General features: G+C 38.1%; 1 protein-coding gene across 13 annotated transcripts in view; it reads left to right on the top strand.

Annotated features, from left to right (window-relative positions):
• Window positions 1–14,387, top strand: part of KCNMA1 (potassium calcium-activated channel subfamily M alpha 1) — a 407,193-nt gene extending 392,806 nt beyond the window's left edge. For 7 of the 13 annotated variants that reach the window (XM_075217089.1, XM_075217091.1, XM_075217096.1 and 4 more), the window contains 4 exons: window positions 209–327; window positions 1,164–1,388; window positions 9,142–9,161; window positions 12,126–14,387. In XM_075217089.1, the coding sequence (XP_075073190.1) occupies window positions 209–327; window positions 1,164–1,388; window positions 9,142–9,161; window positions 12,126–12,280 (519 nt within the window). In that variant the 3' untranslated portion in view covers window positions 12,281–14,387. The remainder of the gene's footprint in view (window positions 1–208; window positions 328–1,163; window positions 1,389–9,141; window positions 9,162–12,125) is intronic. The other 6 variants (XM_075217090.1, XM_075217100.1, XM_075217102.1 and 3 more) reach the window with 3 other exon arrangements.
• Window positions 14,388–22,418: the final 8,031 nt, after the last annotated feature.

The raw sequence follows: 22,418 nt of genomic DNA, 5'->3' as shown, positions 1-22,418 counted from the left end.
ACATAAACTGACTACCACATGTGCAAACCTTGAAAGCGTATATTATAATAATTAGTCGTTGTTTCACAGCAAAATTACTAGTTACAATAAACCAGGCACACATTTATAATTCCAGAAGACTTTGTACCAAGCCAATTATAATCTTTCAAGTATCAGGATGTTCAGCCTCTTTATCTATCTATTGTACTGGGCTTATGCTTTTCCTCAGGATGGTGGATGTTATGGGGATCTCTATTGCAAAGCTCTGAAAACCTACAACATGCTTTGCTTTGGCATATACCGACTACGTGATGCCCATCTAAGCACACCCAGTCAGTGTACCAAAAGGTAGGTGAACACAGTACCGTACAGCTCTCTTATAGAAAAACAATTACTACATCTGAGCTTATAAAATATATAATTTGTTCATATTTGGGAACAAGCAGTTTTACCATATGCTGCCTAAATCAATTAAATTGTGTGATGTCAATGTGACCTAGTCTGCTGTAGAAGACTGTGTAAGTATAAATTCCAAAACGATGTTCCATCTCTGTTTCTTATTGGGACGTGCAACGGTGAAAACGTCACTTTTTATAAGAGACCCACAGAATAGCAGTATAATGTCCAGCCAACAACATAAAGTTTATGGTGTTTCTCCACTTCATGTGTGGCTTCTTCAGAAGAATAGCTGTTGCCTGAATAGTTTCCCTTAAGGAGAAACAAAATATCCTACTATATTTTGGTTTGTTCTCTGATTAATTACATGCCAGCATGTAAAAAAGACACCGTCATTTTTTTGTGGTGTGGACCCACTTCTACTAAATATATTACACATTTATTACGAATTCAGTTACTAGCAAAGTCCTGTTAGAGCTTCATGTGACGGTGAGAGTAAACATCAGCATTGTTTTAGTTGCCGTAATACATGGAAGTGTGTACAGGTGCACATCACACGAGGCTCCAATGGATCGTCGCATTGAATTGAATTCCCCCTTAGTGTTACAATTGATAAATCTCTCTGAATTGGGAAAGATGCACCCAATGTTGTAGATTTAAGTTCATACTTTGAATGAATGAAATGACTTTTATTGAATGAATGAAAGTCTCTTAAAAGCTCAGAAACTTTAACAAATTAATAAAGTATTTACGTTTTCATGATAGAGAAATTACCTCTTTTCTTATAGGTATGTAATAACAAACCCTCCATACGAGTTTGAGTTGGTGCCCACGGACCTCATCTTCTGCCTGATGCAGTTCGACCATAATGCCAGCCAGTCTCGTGCCAGCCTCTCTCACTCCTCGCACTCTTCACACTCTTCTAGCAAAAAAAGCTCATCTGTTCACTCCATCCCAGCCTCGGCTAACCGCCAGAACCGTGTCAAGGCTCGCGACGCCCGCGACAAACAGAAGTACGTGCTGGAAGACAGACTGTGAACAGGGCAACACTGTGGGAGGGAAAGATGGGGTATTGAGGACAGGGCGGTATTATTATAGAATGATTCTTGTTAACTATTTTGTGCAGCAATATTTTGCAGACTTCAAGACCAGCAAAGGGACTACTTCCTGCACTTGCTAAACCCTACACAACTGCTAAAGCTAAAAACAGAAAAAAAAAAAAAAGGTTTAGGGGTATAGGACTCATTGTATTAAAGTTTGGCTCAGATACAGTATCTGTTAATGAAGGTTCTCTCCCACACCCACCAAAAATACATTATAGTTTGTTGGAGTGGCATAGGAGACTAGTCTAAACAGGGTGCAGAAGTGAATACTATTTAGTCAATGGCTATAAAAGGTATGAAACATTATCCCACAGAACTTGTTGACATGCTACACTTATGGCAAAAACATAAAAGCAGCCCTGATGTGTGACTTTGTTTCCCATGTGTGCATCCATTCCCCTGCCGCATCCATGTCAGAAGTGCAGCTCTTCTTCCCTGCCTCATGTACACTGTGCTCCCTCATTTGTTTTGGTCATGAATGCATTGCAGTTCTTTATTTACTGACCTCCTACCCAGTAGTGGTACCCAAGCATTTCTCAAATCCAAAACTCAAACGTTACCCACCTTTTCAGCCGGCAACTATTAGAATCACAGTAAAAGTGTAAGCTCACATCAAATGGACATTAGTGGGAGCTGAAACAGAACATAAAAGTTGAGCCATGTTTATGATGTGCCATTCTTCAGAAAGATTTTAGGAGATGGACAGAATCATTTGTTAAAATCAGTGACATGGAATTTATCGCCTCTGGGGTTATATGTGACTCCGAACAGTATTTGTTTGCATGTTATATTTATTATCATTTTATTCTTTAAGCAGGTGAAACCATAGGAATACTAGGCAAATTAAGCTATTGGATGTGGTGCCATTTTTAATCAGTCAGCGGTTTTTGTTGCTCTGATATCTGAAAATTGGTAAGAAAGATGGTAGAAGCTGTGTGACTACAGACCATATATAATACGGCAGATCGCTTTTGATGAAGAATATTTGAGAACAACTGGGTAATCTAAGTTATGCTGTTTCTTTGTGTGAATGTCAGTTGAGTTTTATAGTTTCTTGAATAAGCTTTACAGGTTTCAATAGTTCAGTCATAATGCAATGTATATATATTTAGATAAAGGAAGAGAGAATTTGGTCTCTGAGACAGCTGTTTTCTTCAGGAACACAGTTGGTGGAAAGCAATGTAGAACGTCAGCAGCTGGCTGGTAGTTGGGATTATTTTATTTCATATATTATGATTTTTCTTAAACTTTTTTTGCCAAACATGTTACATTTCCAAGAGAAGTCTATGTTCTGCTTGGCATCTAGTGTAGATGCATTTGTTCCATGAGTCTGGTACTCACTACAACAGTAGTTTATCCTACCATGCTACTAAGGGACATATTTCATTATGTGTTAATAGAAGTAACTGAACATTCTGTTTTACTTGCACTTCACTTGGTTATAACAAGTCAGTTGATAGCATGAGTGGAGACTGTCAAAAGATTGTTAAGGTGAAAATGGTCTTTCCTCTACAAAGGTATTATTAATTTAAACCAAGCTTGCTCATTGTTTGAGATAAATGGAATGTAGTTCACAAAACTTTTCTCTGCAAACCCTCCAGAAGCATGCTGGCAACAAACATATAACACTATAATTGAATTTACCAAGGAGAGCAATTTATTTAGAGTGCTATGCTCTGTCCCATGCAGACTTCCTCCAGCTTGCACAGCAACAGATCTGTGACAGGTAGAGTATGGCCAGGGCCTAATTATTCAATAGGCTTACTAGGTTGCAACCTAGGGCGCTAGACTTCAGGAGGGGGGATGGAAAATTGTTGTGAATCTTTTGAAAAAGCCAAGTGGAGAGGAGTTTCTAAAACACAGGAAAATAAACATTGTTTGAGGGGTGGGGGATGAAGACCGCCAAATTTTAAATTAAGAAGGGGCTAGTTTTTACCTACCACATATTGGCCTGGTGTGGAAGGCGAGGGTGGCATTGCAATCGTATTCGCTTAGGGTAACCTGGACCACTAATCAGGTCCTGAGTAAGGTAGTCCTGAAATGAGGTTCCAAGGGAACCACATTTATTTCTTATTACATGTAGTCCTATAGGACATGGTAACGTGGCAAGATGTCTACAAATAGAGCGGGTTATTTGAACCAAAATTATACATGCAAAGTCACTTTTTAGTTGTTGACAATTACAGGGAACCAAGCGACTTATTTTTGCGTGACACTTCAAGTTCCCAAACATATCTGCATCTACTAAAGAAATGGTATAGTGCAGGCCTGGACAACCTTTGTTGTGCAACTACAAGTCCCAGCATACCCTGCCTGCTGCACGCTGGCAATGCATGCTGGGGCTTGTAGTTTCACACCTAGAGAGCCACCAAATAACACTTTACCAATGTTTACTGCACAGATAGTGAACGAACATTGGCCTTCTGCATGACAGAGGCTACATAAGCATCTAAATAGACAAAGGGATCGAAGAGCATGGAAAGACGATAATTCTTTATATAGTTCAGCAATTGAATTTATCACCTTTAAGTCACTTTCAGTATTTGTGTTTACAGAAGTACTTTTGTCTCTTATTTGGCACTACTCTTAAATGTTAAGAATTGCATTTCTAATAGCCTCCGATGTATGGTATCAACCTCTACACAAATGAAGCTGCTATGACTACCATAGTATTATCAGGTGCATCAGAATAAACTTCCTAATGTGGGTGTAAGCTCTGCTGGGAAACATTGGGCCATGAGATTTTAGCCTGATAATCCACATGTGATATAGAAATATTTATAATTGCAATAAACACATGTATGCATTTGTATTACCTTTAAAGGGTTGTCCCACCACTGAATTAGTCCAGGCCCTGTTGTGCGGTTGGGAAGTTACTAAAATGTGTGAGGTTGTTTTAAAGAGGGAAAAAAAAAAAAACCTTTAAGTACTCTGAATAGCACCACACTTATATTCACTGTATTAACTATGAAATGTCTTTACAGTTTTTGAGAGGCCAAAAATGATGTGATGCCAATGAGGCTAGTGATAAACAATGCAATAAAAAAGCAATAGCTTATTTAAATATGTAAATAATTTACTAATCCTACTTTGTTGAAACCTTCCAGACACTTATTAATAGTGGCAGTGAGAGACGCACATTGCATAATGTCTATGTGGCTCTTAAATGAATGGACTATTTGCTTTTGTTTGGTAATGGACATGAACTGTCAATGGTTTATGGTGTCCTTCCATATAAAGATATATTAATGACACCATACTGTGATATGTGCTCTCAATTTAGTGATCTTCATTACAGTAATAACATCATATTCCATAAACACAGATCCATTGTCACACTTCAGCAAACCCTACCGGATTAAGTACTTTATACCAGGTATTTAACAGTCACACATTTTGTGTGGACTATGTACAGACAGCCATGTGAAGCAGAAAACTGAAGTCAGTTTATCATAATTTATTTAAAAAAGCTTTGATTGTTATTGTGTAGTAGTTATTTATTACTGTAGTCATCAAAACAGTTTGCTAGCACCAAAAATCCCTGCAAAACTTTTATAGATGTGGGGAATATAAACTAAAGAGGCGAAAACACATAAGCTAGCATGATGAGCTTATATATAGAGAGTGAGTGAGACAGAGATTTGTTCAAAACTAATATATTTTTCCTTAAATGAGTGATGTAAAGTTGTGTGTATCTCTGTGTCATATGTATTTGACACCATATGTGCCAAAGCGCCTTTCTCTTCTAATGCGCATGTGTATCCGTGTTTGCATGGATGTACATGTGGGTGAATGTTTCTAAAATAATTATTGTAAAATGTCTACTTGGCTTAGTTGGATTTTGTAACTACTGTAGTTTCCTAGCTACAGAAATGATCATTCTCTATCCCTGCTGTTGAGTTGCTTGCATTGCTAACATAGACCTAGACCACAAATTCTAATCCAGCCTTGAGCAGTTGTATTTTGGAATTACAATGCTACATTACAAGTCTTTTTCGCATGAAAAACTATGGCAGTGGTCACACATACAGACATTAGACCAGAAATAAGAATACGCTGAGTGTCCGATTCCTATCGGTGATCAGTTCACCATCTGCATTGTAGTTTATTTTACCAAATTCTGGAAGATCCAGTGGAATGTGGATTAGATCTTGGATATGAAGCATTAACATGCTGAGCTGAAATCCAGCACAGACAGGAAAAAGCCTCTTGATCAAAGTGGCAATGCCACAACTCATTAATTATAAATATTGTGGTTTTCCAATTGTAAAAGATGACCAAATAATAAAAGCTGAAATGTGCAGCTACCATAAGAAAGGACATTTTAAATATCTACTTAGCCAGTAAGAATGTAGGTCGTCGGCTATATGTTCGGGCAAAGGTTGGCCATAAAGAAAGCCCAACCCTTACATGATGGCTGGTTTTATTTTTGGAATGTACAGCCATTGTATGGGCATTACAGACAGTAAATGGGTGGAGCTTTCCTTTCTTCCTTAATTAACTGTAAAATAAAACGGAGAAAAGCAATTTTGCTGCCCTCTCTAAATAAGAGAGGGCACTGGTAGATAAGCCCTAAATGGTAAGGCAGGTTTCTTTTGTTTGTATTTGTAACAGCACCACACTTTGCTGTCATGTAAAATGAATTGCTGTAAGCAGCATACAATACCACCCTACTCTAATGGTTAAGAATCGCTCTATGTGCATGGTTTGCAGTTTAACAGTTGTACAGCCACTGGTTGCATACTATAGTGTAGACCATATTTCAAATTGCTTTTGTCTATATATTATAGATACGATATGTAACTTGGTTGTAGCAATGTTAGGTGATTTAAACAAGACAGAATTCTGTCATCAGCTAAATTCTAGTCATACAGCTAAAAAGAAGTGGCAGAATGCTAAAGAAACATAACAATATTACTGAAAACTATTATGTATTTTAGGATGTTTTATAAATATAAAAAAAACTCCAATTGTTCGTTTTATTTGTCATAAAAAATGAGCAGTTAACTTAAAAGAAGGAGAATTGTCTCTTAGTTAAAACAGTTGCATTATTCGTGCAGAAAAAACATATTACAACACAAAATAGTGTTCTGCATTCTAGTTTTTTTTTGGATACACCTGAACACACGCAGGGTAACCAACATGGATCTAGAATTTAACAGATATATCCTAATCAGCCAAAAGGTGCCTAATCATACACAGGATGTAGAGCACATTCTCAATTGCAGATTTTGAGTGTTGTGTAAAGTAATGAACTTGTGTTGTGATGTTGCGTCACTAGTTCACAGTAAAGAAATGCTTGACAATGTGTATTTCTCATTGTCTTAAACCCCCCATTGTCTAAAATAAGAACCTGCATTTAGTTAGGGATTAAGAGGGATTGACAACAAGACTGACTTGGAATGTTGTGAAGCTGTAGAGGTGGAGTCATATATACAGTTTATTCCACTGCTGACATTATAATCAGAATATGTTTTCTGTTTCACATCAACAATATTAAAATTGCTATTAGAAAGGCTTTTTTTTTTATCCTGTAAACTAAGCAATGTATGCGCTGTCCTGGAGGAAAAATGTCTAGAAAAATAATGTAGTGCCAACATCACACAACTTCTCCAAAACAAAGCCGCACAGTGCCTTACCTGCTCATTTTATAAGCTTCCCACTCTGGACACTTTGCTGCATGTTTCCAAGCTCTGCACACATATTGTGTATGTTCTGTAAACTAATTCTGTTCAAAATATTTGAGAATAAAAGGAGAAATCTTCACTTTATATTTGTGCTGTTTTTTGCAAAAATGGAGGAAGAAAAAGTGATACCAAAAAATTACTGTAGAACACAAGTTGTATCGCATCCTTGGTGGCTTGACAAGTATTTATTCAGAATAGGACGTGTAGTTCTCTCCCTTCTAAACTGCAGCGTTCTTGCATACCTCAGGTCTATCTTAAACTGCTTATATTATTTTAAGAGGACGTGCATACACTGTCCTTTCCCCCTAACTACCAGAACACTTAAGATTATGCGGAGGATCTATTCATCATGTCACTTTTTTGGCTATTGTACCTAAAATTAAGTTGATTTCATATGGCTATTTGGTTAATTTGTACTACGTTGGTCAAAAATTGACGTGTGCTTGAGCCTCTACCAACAGTTATCAGCAGACTAAATTACAGATGCTCTCTTTTAAATGTTCTCTTTAAGGGTCTGTTAAAAATATGTGAACAAGGTTTGTAATGCTTGGTATTTTGTTTAGGCAAATGTGAACAGATGTGCATGATACATTATTTTTGCAGTTGCTATCCATAGCCATTGTAGGGTCTGGATAAGTGATAAGTAAGATTTCTTAAAAACTTGTGTCTGCCTCTATTTGGTTGGTTAATATTACACCAGCTGCCATTCAAGCTGAAGTGAATCATTTATAGATTATGTGCTTTCATATGCACTGCAGGTTGTGTTATAACCTATGCGATCCCATTTGTTAACCCATAGAAACGTCAAGACAAAATTGTGATTTGGGATATTGAGAAATGGACAACACGTTCTGAAATGTAGCGTTTAATATCTTTGTTTCCCTTACTTTATAATCTGTGTAGATTTTGAGTTCCATAAGTGCATGAGTGTTTCTCCAGCTCTTTGCATATCTACAGAGATTATAATGGAGAGGAGGAAGCAGAAATTAAAACTAGCTGCCACATTCTAAATTACTCTACAGTCGCAGACAGTAGTTGAATTGTCTACATTTGAAAATGAACCCCCCCCCCTCCTCCATGGCAGACATAGTGGTAAAAGGTGTGGTTCATAAAGTTTTTTTCATCAACTTCATATGGCATTTTGCAAAGATAGCTGTGCACCTTTGTAATGAAAACACTGTATAAGAGATATAGAGATTGTTCAGCAAGAAACAATATTTCAAGTGTTTAAACAAATATGTCTTACAGATCATTAGTGCTCATATTAAAACCTATATTTTTTTCTTTTTAAAATGTGTCATTCAAAGTCTGAAGGATAGATTTATGAAATTTTCTAAAAGGCAAAAAGTGGAGGTGTCAACTAATCAGATTGTAGCTATTTTCTAGAATGCACTGGATAAATGATTATCGAGAATCCGGTTGGTTGCTATGGGCAACACCACCACGTTTTTCTTTTTAGAAAGTTTGATAAATCTACCCCTAAGTATGATGTTTGAATGGAACATGTTGAACATTTATCATAAATGTTAGAATGAGATGAGTGGGTACATACTAACAATATTAAATTTTTAATTAGTTCAAGTGACAATGTTTAAGGGATAAAATATCTGTGTTTTGGCTACTGTTATAGAAATAGGTTTTACACTTAAGGATAACTGGATAGACTCTTGGAGTAAAGGCTATTGTAGACATGTTAACTGACACAAAGTAGGCTATATTTTCCCTTGTGTATTTAATTTGCTAAAAGTAATTTGGCAACCACATACACCATAATAAACACACAACTGTAACAATGCTCCATACTGTCTCATGCTAGTGGAATCAGGGTAAGCAAACTAATGAAACTAGATCACAATCTAAAGATATAAAATGTAATACAGTTCTACCCACCAACATAACGTATGCAAGGATTTGAACTGTGTTAAAGGCTTTGGAATGACTCACATAGATTACTTCTCTCTCTAAATTGCAACAAGGACGAATAGAATGGGCCAAGGTATGGATCATCCCAGTTTTGCATGCACTAGAGGCTTCTATGGGCTTCTTTCTCCTTTAACTCTGTCCTTGTGAAACCCTGTGTGGAACAATGAAAAACATACAGATATATATAATGACAGAGGTCAATCAGTCCAAACCCCCTTTACTGCTGGAAGGCTAGGACTATGCAATGTAGTGTGGTAGTATGTAGGACACTACAGGCTGTTCCAGCTGCCAAGGGGTTCACACTGTTTGGTATTTTCCTGTTTATCTTATTGTGTTCTGTGTAATGTTGTTCTACTTTGATTTCAGCTTTTACTAAGAGTCCTAATCTGAAGTGGCTGCTCTGGCGCTACTGTCTTTATGTGGCTCCTCATTGTCAGCTTGCTTGCCTTCTCGCATGTACCCTATTTGTGCTTTTTTGATTGGTTGTCCCCATTGTCATATCTTCCTTTCTCATATGTCAATTTTTACTGCCACATTGGTTTTGTTTTCTGTGTTTGTTCTTTCAGTTACACTATTTAGACCGGGACACTCTAGTTGGGCAAGATAAATTTCCAGATCATTAGCTTGTTCTTTGTCTATTTAAATCAGAAGTATTATTTTAGCATGGACTAACCAAGGTTCCTTACAAATTTCAATGATATGACCAATGGCCATTGAAAACCTGTCTATAGTGCCGTTATGTTTTATTCTAGCAAAGTCAATGTGCATAGTATACTATTTGAAAGAGTGTTTGAAATATTATGTACACACATGGAAATGTTTTCAAATCTCGACTCTATTTAGTTGACTCTGCTTTGAAATGGGTCTGTAACCTGGTACTGTGGGGGACTGAATACAAATACTTGGTATATTTTCTTTGTAACTACACACTAACAGTTTGAAGGTTTTTAATACAGAAAGCACCAACATGAATCTTGCTGTATATAGAGCAATGCAATACCTGCTGTAGCACAGGATCTCTACTGTACAAAAACACACGTTATATAGGCTCACATTTACCAGTGGTCATAGCTTAAAAAATAAATATGGACTTCTCCTTTAAGATAGGCAGGTGGGTAAAGAGGTACACGAGAGCAACTTGTATCAGATTGTTTATTAGTGAGCAGAGGATTGAGAATATACAGCTTTAGATGCATCTACTGAAAATTTAATTTGTTAGGAACACATAAGTTTATATTACCTGCTTTCCTGTATTACGCACACATAAAAAAACAAACCCAGGCTTTTCTCTAAACAGAAACAAAATCTTTACGGACGATCAGAGGCGACATCATAAGCTAAAGTGTGGGTGGGGGTGTATAAGAAAAAGTAGATAAAAACTGTATTAAAAAATAATAATCCTAAACATTATCTATGAAATGTGTTCATATGATCACGGATAGGCTTTTAACACACTATCATTGAAAGGTTGCTTTGAGGCACAATTGGCTGTTCCCGAATGAAATATGTCCCACTATGTGTCACATACCAACTAAATGGCTTTTTAAATGGAGCTGAAATTATTTTGATGTGTACACATCTCAGTGTTTTAATACAACCCACTGTTAAAACGATGCATCCAGATCCGTCTCTTTAAAACCTCATTCATAATTCAGAGCCTGTGATGTGTTCTAAGAGATCTGGGAGCTTTAAAAGAACACGAATTAAACTGAAATATTAGAGTTTTATTAGAGAGACAGTTAACCCTTACCCTGCCAAACTGGGTGAGCTAGCAAAGTAGCTTAAATATCATTTCCCTCATCAATAGACATTGTATGAGTAGACTCTTAGGTTGGCATTTGCAATGCTGTTTTTGTTGCAAGTGAAAATGCATATAAGCTGCATTGCATTTATGGATGATATGTTTAGGTGTGTAGATGCATTTACAACTGCATTCAAACTGTTGTTTTTTTTTAAACATGCATCTGTTAAAAACCAAAAAACAACAGGAAGTTATCTTGTTCATGCCAAACGCTTGTCAACTGTATCTCATTGTGCTTATAATTTCAATGAGATAAATGAAAATTAATATAACAAAATTCACACTGCAGTGCAACACCAGTTAAATGCCTAAATATATGCGGTCTTGAATAGTACATCCATTTCACATCCATTTACATATGCTTAACTTGCAATCGATATGCAACTTTAACACCAGTGTGTGTGTGCCTTATACAAGCTAACCCAAGTATAAATATGGAGGAGTCAGATTGCACTGTCAAATGAAAACCAAATCTTATTTAAGACAAATAAACAATGTTTTAGTCAGGGTTTGCAGCGCTCTAGAGGACCCTCTGGCAATACATGAAATTGCTGCTTGATCAAGTTGAGACCATGTAAATACTGAATAAGATATTGGTGTAAACAGAAACCTAATGTAATAAAGAGATCCCAGAGTGCCAAGCAAAATAATTATCAGCTGTACTGCTAGGCTAAGTAGATCAGAAACCATTACAATGTAACTAAGTTGCTGTGAAATTAGATTTGTAGCTGCTGGATGCCCCATCACTGCTGGTTCTCTCTTTTTCACACAGTTTATTTTTGTTTCATCATGTTTTTATTTTTTTTATTCTTTTAATGAGTGTTGAATTATTTGGCTTCCAGCACTAACTATGCCTATTTCCCTTTCTCCCATTTTATCTTTCCTTAAAACCCACCCTTACAATTTGTTTCCTGCCTACACCTTACTGCTACTAATCCCTTACGCTTCTATCTCTGTTTTCGCAAAAATACTATATATTTTCTTCCGTGAACTTCTTCCTCATGCATCACTATCATCTTTTTATTATGCACCTTGTCTGTCCATTTCTGCTATATTGTTTCATCATTTGTTTGGCAAATGATGGTTTTCTTCTTTCATACTATTCTGTTATTTATTTTATCTTTATTTTTAAACTTTCTTTCACTAAATTTGCCATGTTTCCATATCTGCCATTTTCCCTGCTGTGTTATACCTTCCCTGCTTTCCCCGTTTATATTCCAACGGTTTGCTCTACAGCAGAAAAGAAATGGTATACAGATGAAATGGAAAACGCTTATCCCAGAAACATTCAGATTAAGCCAATGAGCACACACATGGCTAATCAGATTAATCAATACAAATCGACGAGCAGCTTGATACCGCCAATCCGAGAGGTCGAAGATGAATGTTGATTCCAAAAATAAACTACAAAAAAAAAGAAAAAAAAAAAGAATAAAGACCTATTGACAGAACTTGAAGACATATCCAGACTTGCAAAACAATATAGAAGCAAGTGTAAATGTGACTGGAGAAGTGAAGTCACTCACTAGGCCTGCGTGAAGCAGGAATACAAAGACTGAAAGAAGTGTAAAATATTTATTTATAAATGAACAGCATCTATATAGTCATGTATAGCCTCTAGTGTTTTAAATTATTTTTATTCATTAGAAAGAAGAAAATATATAAATATATATTTTTTGTCAAATCTTTGCCCAGAAACCAAGGATGATAAACAGCCATTTCTATGGGAAAATTATAAAGAAACTTTTGTGTCAAACTGTTACTTACTGTAAGGACAGCTCTATACTTTTCCTGCTAGAAGACCATGCGAGCCTGTTCCTAAGATCTCACCACACAATCAATGATCTGCAGGTTCTTCTTGCCATGGAACGATCACATAGAGAAAGTCATTGTTTTGAATTATGTCTCATGCTTCTGCCACCGAGTATTGTAAAAGATCTGGATAATCTTTATTGAAATTGCTTCTTTTACCTTGCTTTGTTTTCTTTCTGCTATCAGCGTCCAATAATATTGTTAATAATGGTTCCTCTAAAGCTTTGGTATGAACACAAACCTGTAAATCGCAACAGCTCTATCAAGGGTTTTAGCGTAATATTATTACATTCATAATATCTCAAACTGTTACCAAAACTTCCAGTTACACACAATCACCACATAATGTCATATTGGTAAGAGTTTTCATCATAAAGCCCAATTGCACATATCTGACTAAATTATTTTTCTTCTTTTTATAAAGTAAATTTAAGATAAGAATGAGCACACAAAGTATTGATGTACACGTATAGCATATGTTGTGGGCCAGATAGAGTCCTAAAATGTAGGGAGCCTGCTAAACATAGTAACATAGTTGATGAGGTTGAAAAAAGACACCAGTCCATCAAGGTCAACCTATTTTGGATCTCCAGCGATTTGAACATTATCTGGATTGATGTACTTTTATTTAATTTTCACTTGCCAGCATTAAAAAAAGTAACAAAAGCTTATGTCCACCTTTAGTGGACTGTATTCATTTCATTTAAATAGACTTTAAGGCTATGTCCAAGTGAGCATACACCAGGGACATGGAATATTAGATCCTAATCCTGGTGGTCCGTGTTTGCTGGGGTTGTTTCTTTATAACATCACATAGAATTGTATTTTCGGACACACCAAAATGCTTCAATTATGATCCAAATGAAATCTGGATGTAGCCTAAAAGTAATTTTTAAACACCCTGCCTTGCACCTTAGGTACTTAAACTCTTTCAACCTGAAGCTCCAATTATGAGTCCACTGTATAAGGCGTGCCATCACATACTGTAAATTGTTTTTGTGTACTGAAGATTTCAAATGAAGTGAGATTTGTAATATGCTGTGGGAGTGGCGGTGGGAGCATACCGAATTTGTGCTTCTGCTTGAGGAACAAATTGAAAAGGAACAAGATCTAGTAGTGTGTGTATCTAGCATACTAAAGGAACAAGGGTTTAATTAATTTGACCTAATTAGTCCCTGAGAATTTTCATAAATAAAGTCCACAAAAAAAAAATCGATTTATTCATTTACTATATGTTCGTATATTGGTATAATTTGATCAATCCAGATTACAAGTTGCTCAAACATGAAAACATTGAAAATCTTGATTATAGACTTTATACTGGCAATAGAAGTCCAGTCCAACAACATTGTGTTATCAGCAATTGGTTGTAAACATATTTGCCATCACTTTTTTTTTTTTTGAAAGGTAGATCCCACAAGCTGCATATGCTGAAAAAGGTGCCTGATTATTTTAAATATAAGTTATAATAAATTTGCCACACATACAATGATACATTAATGCATTTCTTTCTCGGATTTGGAATCATTATGTTCTCAATTTCAGGATCTATTCACAAAAATCTCCATTTCATCATTGGGCAACTATTTACCATGGGTTTGCGTTTATTTAAACTATAAAATTGCCCTGAATTCAGTTTTCAGATAATAAAGTATTTTGATGTTTCTACTAAGTTACATTATTCCATTCAGTGTGTGCACATGATTCTTATTCTGGATTGACTATTTGTAACAGAGAACCTTGTTCATTTGCAAAGCAAATTCACTACATATAAATTGTTAACATTTATACAAATTAATTGAGCTAGTCATTGCCTTATAAGATTACTAAATTGTAGTTAAGTACACAACAGGACACAGAAGGCCTTAAGAATCCCATAGCTAGAAGCCTAGTGGATGGACATCTACAAGCTTTTTAGTTTTACGGCAATATATTCTCAATATGACAGTCCTCTATTATTAAGGTGCCTCCTACTCGCCCTAGCCGAAGCGCTAATAAAAAGCCTGCAAAGCAATAAAACTCACCTTCCTTAAATGCTGCACGAGGGGTGAGGGGGAGGGAGTGTGAGGAGAAAGAGCTATATGAAAAATGGAGAAGTTCCTGAAAAACAGTACTGGTAGGTAAATCAGCTTCTGACAAAATTAACCCTAGTGTGTGTGTTAGGGAATTTAGAGTGTGAGCTCCATTGGGGGCAGGGACTGATGTGAGTGGCAAATATTCTCTGTACAATGCTGCGGAATTGGTGTCTCTATATAAATAAATTGTGATGATGAAAACAGTTGCATGGGTAAGCCTCTAGTGCTCCATCTAGTGTGAGGGGGGTGCAATAGTAAAATATTTTCCTAGTTGTTCGTGCAGCTTTAAATAATGCTGAAATATGTTGTACCAAACCAGAATTTCACAGTCCATTATGTTGTGAATAAGGTTTGGCAGTCATAGGGGTGGATTCAAGCATACGCAACGTCCCATAGGAACTTTGCAGTATTTCGGAGCAGGAACACATCGCGCCATTACGGTACAGATAACTTTGCTCATAGAGGTGCGAGCAAAAATGAGAGCGAACATTCTTAACTGAAACCTCCTGCAGAGGCACATAATTCATAAGAATAATTTAATCTTCTCCATAGTGACATAGCAAGGCTGAAACAATGCAAAGGTTCATCAGTGTCCTAGATTATGAAAATTGGACAAATTATATAGAATTTATGAAAGGTTGAACTAAGGTTGAACACTTGACAGTTGGAAAGATGACAGGTTTCCCTGCTAATAAACCAAATAATAATGGAATGAATTAACTGAAGACATAGTGCTTCCAAATTAATAAAATAGTGAAAATGTAGCAAGAAACTTTAGTTTAACATGTTATTTTTGAAATAATGATCATAGTACACTACCTTAAAACTCAAGACTGTACCTTTTTACCACATGTTTTTTGGCTACTGCTCTTTGCATCTTTTAAACACAACCTCAGTATTGCAGATAAAAATGACAAGCCACTTACAGATTACCCTTTAAACTGCTGGTAATTTTTTTTTTTTATTATTTGTTTAACTGCAGTGCTCCTTTTGAATATTTCTATCCAATTCCATCTGCTTCTTTCCTTAGGCAGGAGATTCTACTCACACTGGGAGTGTGGCTGTGACATCATAGCCAAGCACCACACTGCCATTGAGGAGCAGTAGCTGACAGCTTCATGTTTAAGAAATTACCGACTGCTTGTCCTTAATATCAGCAGCTCACGCTCCGTGTGGTGATGCTACTGTGGCATTAAAAAAACTGGTTGAGTGACATTATGCCTGACTGCGGTGTCCTTCAATAGCATTACCAACAGGAAATCTGCGGGGTGTAGGAAAAAATCTTCCTCCATGATCACAATGTGATCTTACAATAATCTTTACTACTTATTGTAGTGGACTTTTATTATTAAGAACTACATCAAAGCCTAAATGTACATTGATAAAGTTAGTTACCAATCAGTTATGAAAATTAAATATAAATGTGTGCCCTATACTGTGACACTATTCTCATGTGTTGGTTCAGTGCCAATATGCTGGCAGTCTACTGATGTCACACAAAGTTCTGTAGGAGCACAGTAAGCATTCTAACATATAGAACATGGCAGGAGCAGATTGTGAACTTAAAGTGGCCCTGAAAAAATTCTGAAAGTGGTAACGGTGGTAATCATGGCCAATTGCCTGAGGTGGTAAAAACAGAATTGGCATTGCAGTGGTATAGTATTAGCAGTACAGTTCCCCATGTAAAAACAATATTTCCACCTGCAGATTAGTAAATACAAAATCTACATAGAGGAATCCCTGCCATGTAGTGTCTCAACACCATTAGTGCCTTCATTAATGGTGTTCTGAGCATGATCAATAAAACCGACATCATGATCAAAGTTTATTGTTGAGACAGTTAGGAAAAAATGGTTAAAATCCGAAAATTGTGCTCATCTGCCATCCTTGGGTTCAATTATCTGACGTTGGACACGGTTGTACTTCTGGTCCCAGCAGCACTGGTTCTGCCAACCATATTGACACCAGCAGAAGAGGAGGAAGGAAAAGTGTGAAGAGAGGGGAGAAGTTGAAGACAAGGGGGAATAACATGTGGCACAAGAGGACCATGGGTTGTGGGAACAAATGGGAGAAAGGATTGGGACGGGCACTCATAAGTTGGAGACAGAGATACACAAGGAATTGGGGGACACGGTGAGAGAGAAACAGCAATTTCCCTGACATGATATTATTGTAGGGGGGGGTGAATGGCCAATCCATTGGCAGTCTACTCCTAGTAAGGTCTATGGCCAGTCTGCCCCTGGAACATGGGTTGATCACACATATTAATATTTCAATTTGCTCAGAAGGTGCCTAACTTCATTCTAAAATATAAAAACAGAAGTTAAATATAGAAGTAAATGGCTGTCCGTCGTCGTAGTGTTAAGTTGTACAGATAGTTAGATCACGTGCAGTTGTTTGTAAGTGACCGGTACCTTTTCACCTGTAATATATAGTTGTATTATGAACACTTAAAAATGTGTGAACTAGCTGTAAAACTGAACTTTGCTTTTACATGTTCAATTAACACCAATTCTGAAATATTTTGTTTAAATCTAAGACAGCTGTTATAATTAATTCATAAATAACTTTTTTTTCTGTTATACTTCTGTTTCTGTTATATATTGTACATAATACCTTATATCACAAATGTTGCTCATCCACTAGCTGTAGTGAACTATATAGAAATACATGCTGCTTATGAGCATATAGTCTTATCAAGGTATGTCAAAGTATCTTTATACGATTCCAAATAAGATATATTGTGTATCCAGTGTTCAAATGAGCAGACCTGAATCTTCCAACAGCAATACCAGTATTGTTTACTCACAGTAACACCAGGGCCGGATTAACCATATGGCTAACTGGGCTACAGCCCAGGGGCCTCGGGCATCCAGGGGGCCCTTTTTAGTGCTCAGCAGCAGTATTGATCAGTCGGGGGCGGGGGCGCCCCCGGCCCGATCAATGCTGCTGAGCACTTTTACTGCGGTCCTTCCCCGGCGCGCTGTAGTCTCCTTACTGAGGAGATCTCGTGAGTCTCACTCTCACGAGATCTCCTCAGTTAGGAGCATACAGCGCGCCGGAGAAGGAGGTAAGTGCCTTGGGGGGCCTCTCGGCTCACCGGGGGGGAGGCGGGGGCAGCTCAGATCACGGGGGGGGACGACCCTCATGGGGGAATGGAGGCCCCCATGGGGGAATGGAGGCCCTCATGGGGGAATGGAGGCCCCCATGGGGGAATGGAGGCCCCCTTAGCCCAGGGGCCTCCATTCCCTTAATCCGGCCCTGAGTAACACCCATAGAGGTCTTCACCCAATATCGATTCCAGTCCACATGCCAGAAAGAGGCTACCTGAAGAAACTTTGGCAGGTTTTAAAGAAATAATTTAAATCGTGTAACAAAGATGTGCCTCAATAACGGAAATGTCATGAAAGTATTGACACAAGTAATGTGGTTGTAAAGGAAAACTTACACAGGTGTGAAAGTCAAAAAATAGGATTTTCAAATTAATAACTATCGATTTAATTGGCTCTATCTAAAAATATGTGCATAGCATGCTCAGGGCTGGATTAACCTGAGGTCTAACTGGGCTAGAGCTTAGGGTTCTCGGGCATCTGGGGGGCCCGCCGGCATTCATCTGGTTGGGGGCGTCACCGCCCCCCGGCTCAGACTGTCAGCTGATTAAGGAGAATGGCAGGCAGCTAACAGCAAATGTTATGCTGTTAGCTGCCTGCTGTAACTGTAGTGCTTCCACGGCGCGCAGTAATCTCCTTACTGAGGAGATCTCGTGAGAGTGAGACTATGAGTCATAGTCTCAGTCTCACTCTCACAAGATCTCAGTAAGGAGCCTACTGCGAGCCACAAAAGCACTACAGGGAGTGATGGAAGAGCTGCCTGCAGGCCCTCACAGTACCCTTAGCCCAGGGGCCTCCATTCCCTCAATCCAGCCCTGAGGGTGGAAGGGCATATTACGCATTAACACTAGCGAACACTTCTACATACATTTACACTCACACATTCATTTATAAATAGTTCACCTTACTAACGTTCCAGCACATAGTCTTTTTTAATCAAATGTAATAGATTTAATAGTTTAATATAATATTGTTAAAACCACTTTATTGATATCTAAGGTTCAGGATATAGGAAATGTATCATGTTGAGTATCATGATAATCCACATTTTACCATCAGACATTCGCTACAATCGGCTAAGCGATCGCACGTAGAGTATATTAGTTATGGATGATAAAGGATTAATGCTCAAAATGATATTATGTTTGGAATGCTAATAGACTGGTTTGAACCAGTATTTCAGTGGGAAGACACGTAGGCAGCTGTTGGAGAGTTGACCCCCACCCTTGGAGGGCATCATTTGAATCGACCTATGGCCGGTATTGTACTGGACTGTCCTAAATCCTGAACCAATGGAAAAATGCCATGACATCACCACTGTTTTTTATGTACCACAAACTGTATATAAACTAGAGATGCTCAGTGACCCCCGTGTTTTGGTTTTGGATCTGGATTACCGTCATGTTTTGGTTTTGGTTTTGATTTTACCAAACCGCCCTTGCGTGTTTTGGTTTTGGTTTTGTTTGGTTTTGTTTTGCTATTTTTGAAAAAATATCATTTTTTTGGTCTAAAATAACCTAATTTAGTGCTCCACCAGTTTCTTGGATAAGTGAGGTAATTCTAAAGGTAATAAATGATGAAAAAACAGTTTAATCCCTGGTAGGCCGTCCTTAATTCTAACACTTGCCTGCAAATTATACAGACAAACCTGGTTGTCTTCCCCCTACAGCTTTGATTATTGGCAATGTAGCTATCGTCTTTGGGTGTATAATACACCCTCCACTTGTAGTTAAATAGAAAAAATTAGCCTGCATAGACTGAACAATATAAAAAATAAATGGACCAAGGTAGTTTGGCGGCTATCTATGCCCCCCCGCCCTCCACTTGTAGTTGAATAGAAAAAAAGCAGCCTGCATATACTGTAGAATTAGAATATAAAAATAAATGGACCAAGGCAGTTTGGTGGCTATCTATGCCCCCCCCCCCCCGCCCTCCACTTGTAGTTGAATAGAAAAAAAGCAGCCTGCATAGACTGTAGAATTAGAATATAAAAATAAATGGACCAAGGCAGTTTGGTATCTGTCTGCATCAGACCCCCTCTCCACTATTAGTAAAATAGAAAACTATTCAGCCGTTGTAGAGTCTAGAATATAAATAGAAATTGAGAAAGGCAATTTGGTATCTGTCTGCATCATAATCATCATCATCATCATTAGTGCCCTGAACGCATACACAAATCTCCCCCTCATCCTCTTCTAATTCTAAAGTGGCATCCTCAATTGGTGTATCACCGGCTACACTCGGGCTGTTCAGGCACACAGCAGCAGAACTGCTGAAAGGGCCCCTCTTTATTGGTACACTAACAGAATGCTCACGATTAGACATACCACTGTTGGATGGACTCTCCACAGGGATTGGTGTCATTTCTGATTCAAAGCATACATTATCCTCTAATACCTTACCGTTTTCTTGCAGCTCGGCCTTCACGCGTAACAGTAGTTTTGCACTACTTTTAGACTCGAAATTACTTTGTCTTGCTTGGTCATGAGTGACCGTACAAGAAGAAGGCTCAGTAACATTTTTTGATCTGCCACTAATAGAGAAAGGCGAAGGCCTCATTCTTTCTTTGCCACTGCGTGTGTAGAATGGCATGTTGGCAATTTTTTTTTTATCGGCAGTTAACTTTTCCTCAGTTACATTTCTTTTTCGCTTCAACACGGTAATTTTTTTTGGGGTGTGTGTTTTTGTGTCTGCTTTAAAAAGACTATGCACTTTGACATCGCCTTTTCCAGATGACGTACTGGGAACACTACCATCAGAACTGATGACAGAACCTGGTTGCTGATTCTGCTCATATGTGGACTGCTTTGAATCCATTTTAATGAGCCCAAACCACTTGTAGTGCAAAAAATTGTAGAAATACTGCTGACAAATATGATTTTGACAGCCAGAAAAATTACAGTAAAACACTGGGGAATATGGGACACCCCAATAGCACTTGTAGTGCTAAAAATAGTTTTTTATACTGCTGACAAATATGACTTTTGACAGCTAGAAAAATTACTGCAAAAGAATGGGGAATAAGGGACACCCCAAAAGCACTTGGAGTGCCAGAAGTAAAAAAAAAAAAACCCTCCTCTATCCTCCTCTTACTGCTGTAACAATTGGTATTAAGATTAGAATTGTATAGAATAGAAACAATAATGTGTCCAATTACTGCTCTGTCCCTGCGCTGATATAGGCTGTGACCAAACCCTGCTCTCTCCCTCTGTCAAATGGCGATGGATTGCTGTGGAGGATGGTATTTATGCTTTTCAAATCTCGCGAGAACCGAGCTCAGAAATACAAATAGGTCACGATGACGTTTTGCTTCGATTTCAATTCCGAATGGGTGGAAGAGTACCGAGCGTGCTCGGCTCAGTACTCGGATAGGCTAAATTTGGATGGATTTGGATCTCGGGGAACCAAGCCCGCCCATCGCTAATATAAACCAGGCACAAACTATCAGTTTACTTTGCCCATAGGCTTCAGAACTGAATGACTGTATGCTGGATTCAGTGCGCTGCGTATGTATCGGCTGTAGTTTATTTCATTGTTATTTGTTAAATCTTGCTATTAAATCTCTTTGTGCATTGGAAACACACTGATCGCAGCAGACAATATTTATTGATAGCAATTAGACGAACATAACAATTGGGGGCCCTGAGCGGTAATCACGCTACCGGAAGATTAGCAAAACCTACGGATCTCGGTTTCTCAACAAAGGGTGAAAGACGCATCATAGATGGGTAAGAACACAAATAGTTCTGTGCCTTTTTCTCATTTTGTTGAGAAGCCGAATATCCAGTTTGTGTAATCCGAGGGGCGCTGGTTAAGGGACAAGAAAGAAAAACAATTGTTTATTTTTATTGTTATTGTGCGATTTAATGTGATTTATTTGCATAGCCTATTGTCACGAGCGCAGCTTTACTGCGAGCAGCCACGGCTCACTTGTATCCTCTGCCCCGGTCGTCATGACAATGGCCGGGACATCACCTCCACCTCTACCCGATTGTTGCCAGTGCAATGGTCGGGACGCTTCTCCAGCCCCTGTACATGTCCAGTAGGCAAACATAGCCGGGTGCAAGAGTTATAATTAATTCTATTAGCTCTGTGACCCTGCAATCTGTTACCCAGGTGCATGCGCAGTTTGTTACTATGGCAGCTGGGTCCCTTTAACTGTTTATGGAGCTTCTACCACTATCAGTATTGAAGGCAGGGAGGGCTTAGCCTCCCCTCCGGTTATAGCATTCAGTTTCCTGGCTGCTGACCTGCTATTGTACTGTGTTCCTGTACTCCTGGATAGATCCTTCAGTGTTTGACCTTTGGGTTGTTTATTGGATTGTGATTCTTTGCTGGTGACCCTGACTTCTGCCTGTGACTCGAATATCTTGTCTTTTTTTTGGACCTGACCCTTTCACCTGGACTTCACTTCACTGCCTGCTTGTGCCCTTTGACCTCGGCCTGTCTTTGACTTTGCTTATATCCTGCTGTCACTCCCTTGCCGGGCTGTGGTTTGAGCCATATGCTTGTATTACGCTGAGCATAAGACC

The sequence above is a fragment of the Mixophyes fleayi genome, chromosome 6 (assembly GCF_038048845.1).
Source record: "Mixophyes fleayi isolate aMixFle1 chromosome 6, aMixFle1.hap1, whole genome shotgun sequence".
In the NCBI taxonomy this organism is placed as follows: domain Eukaryota; kingdom Metazoa; phylum Chordata; class Amphibia; order Anura; family Limnodynastidae; genus Mixophyes; species Mixophyes fleayi.
Note: the sequence above shows the minus strand (reverse complement) of the source record. Positions and strands in the feature narration are given on the sequence as shown.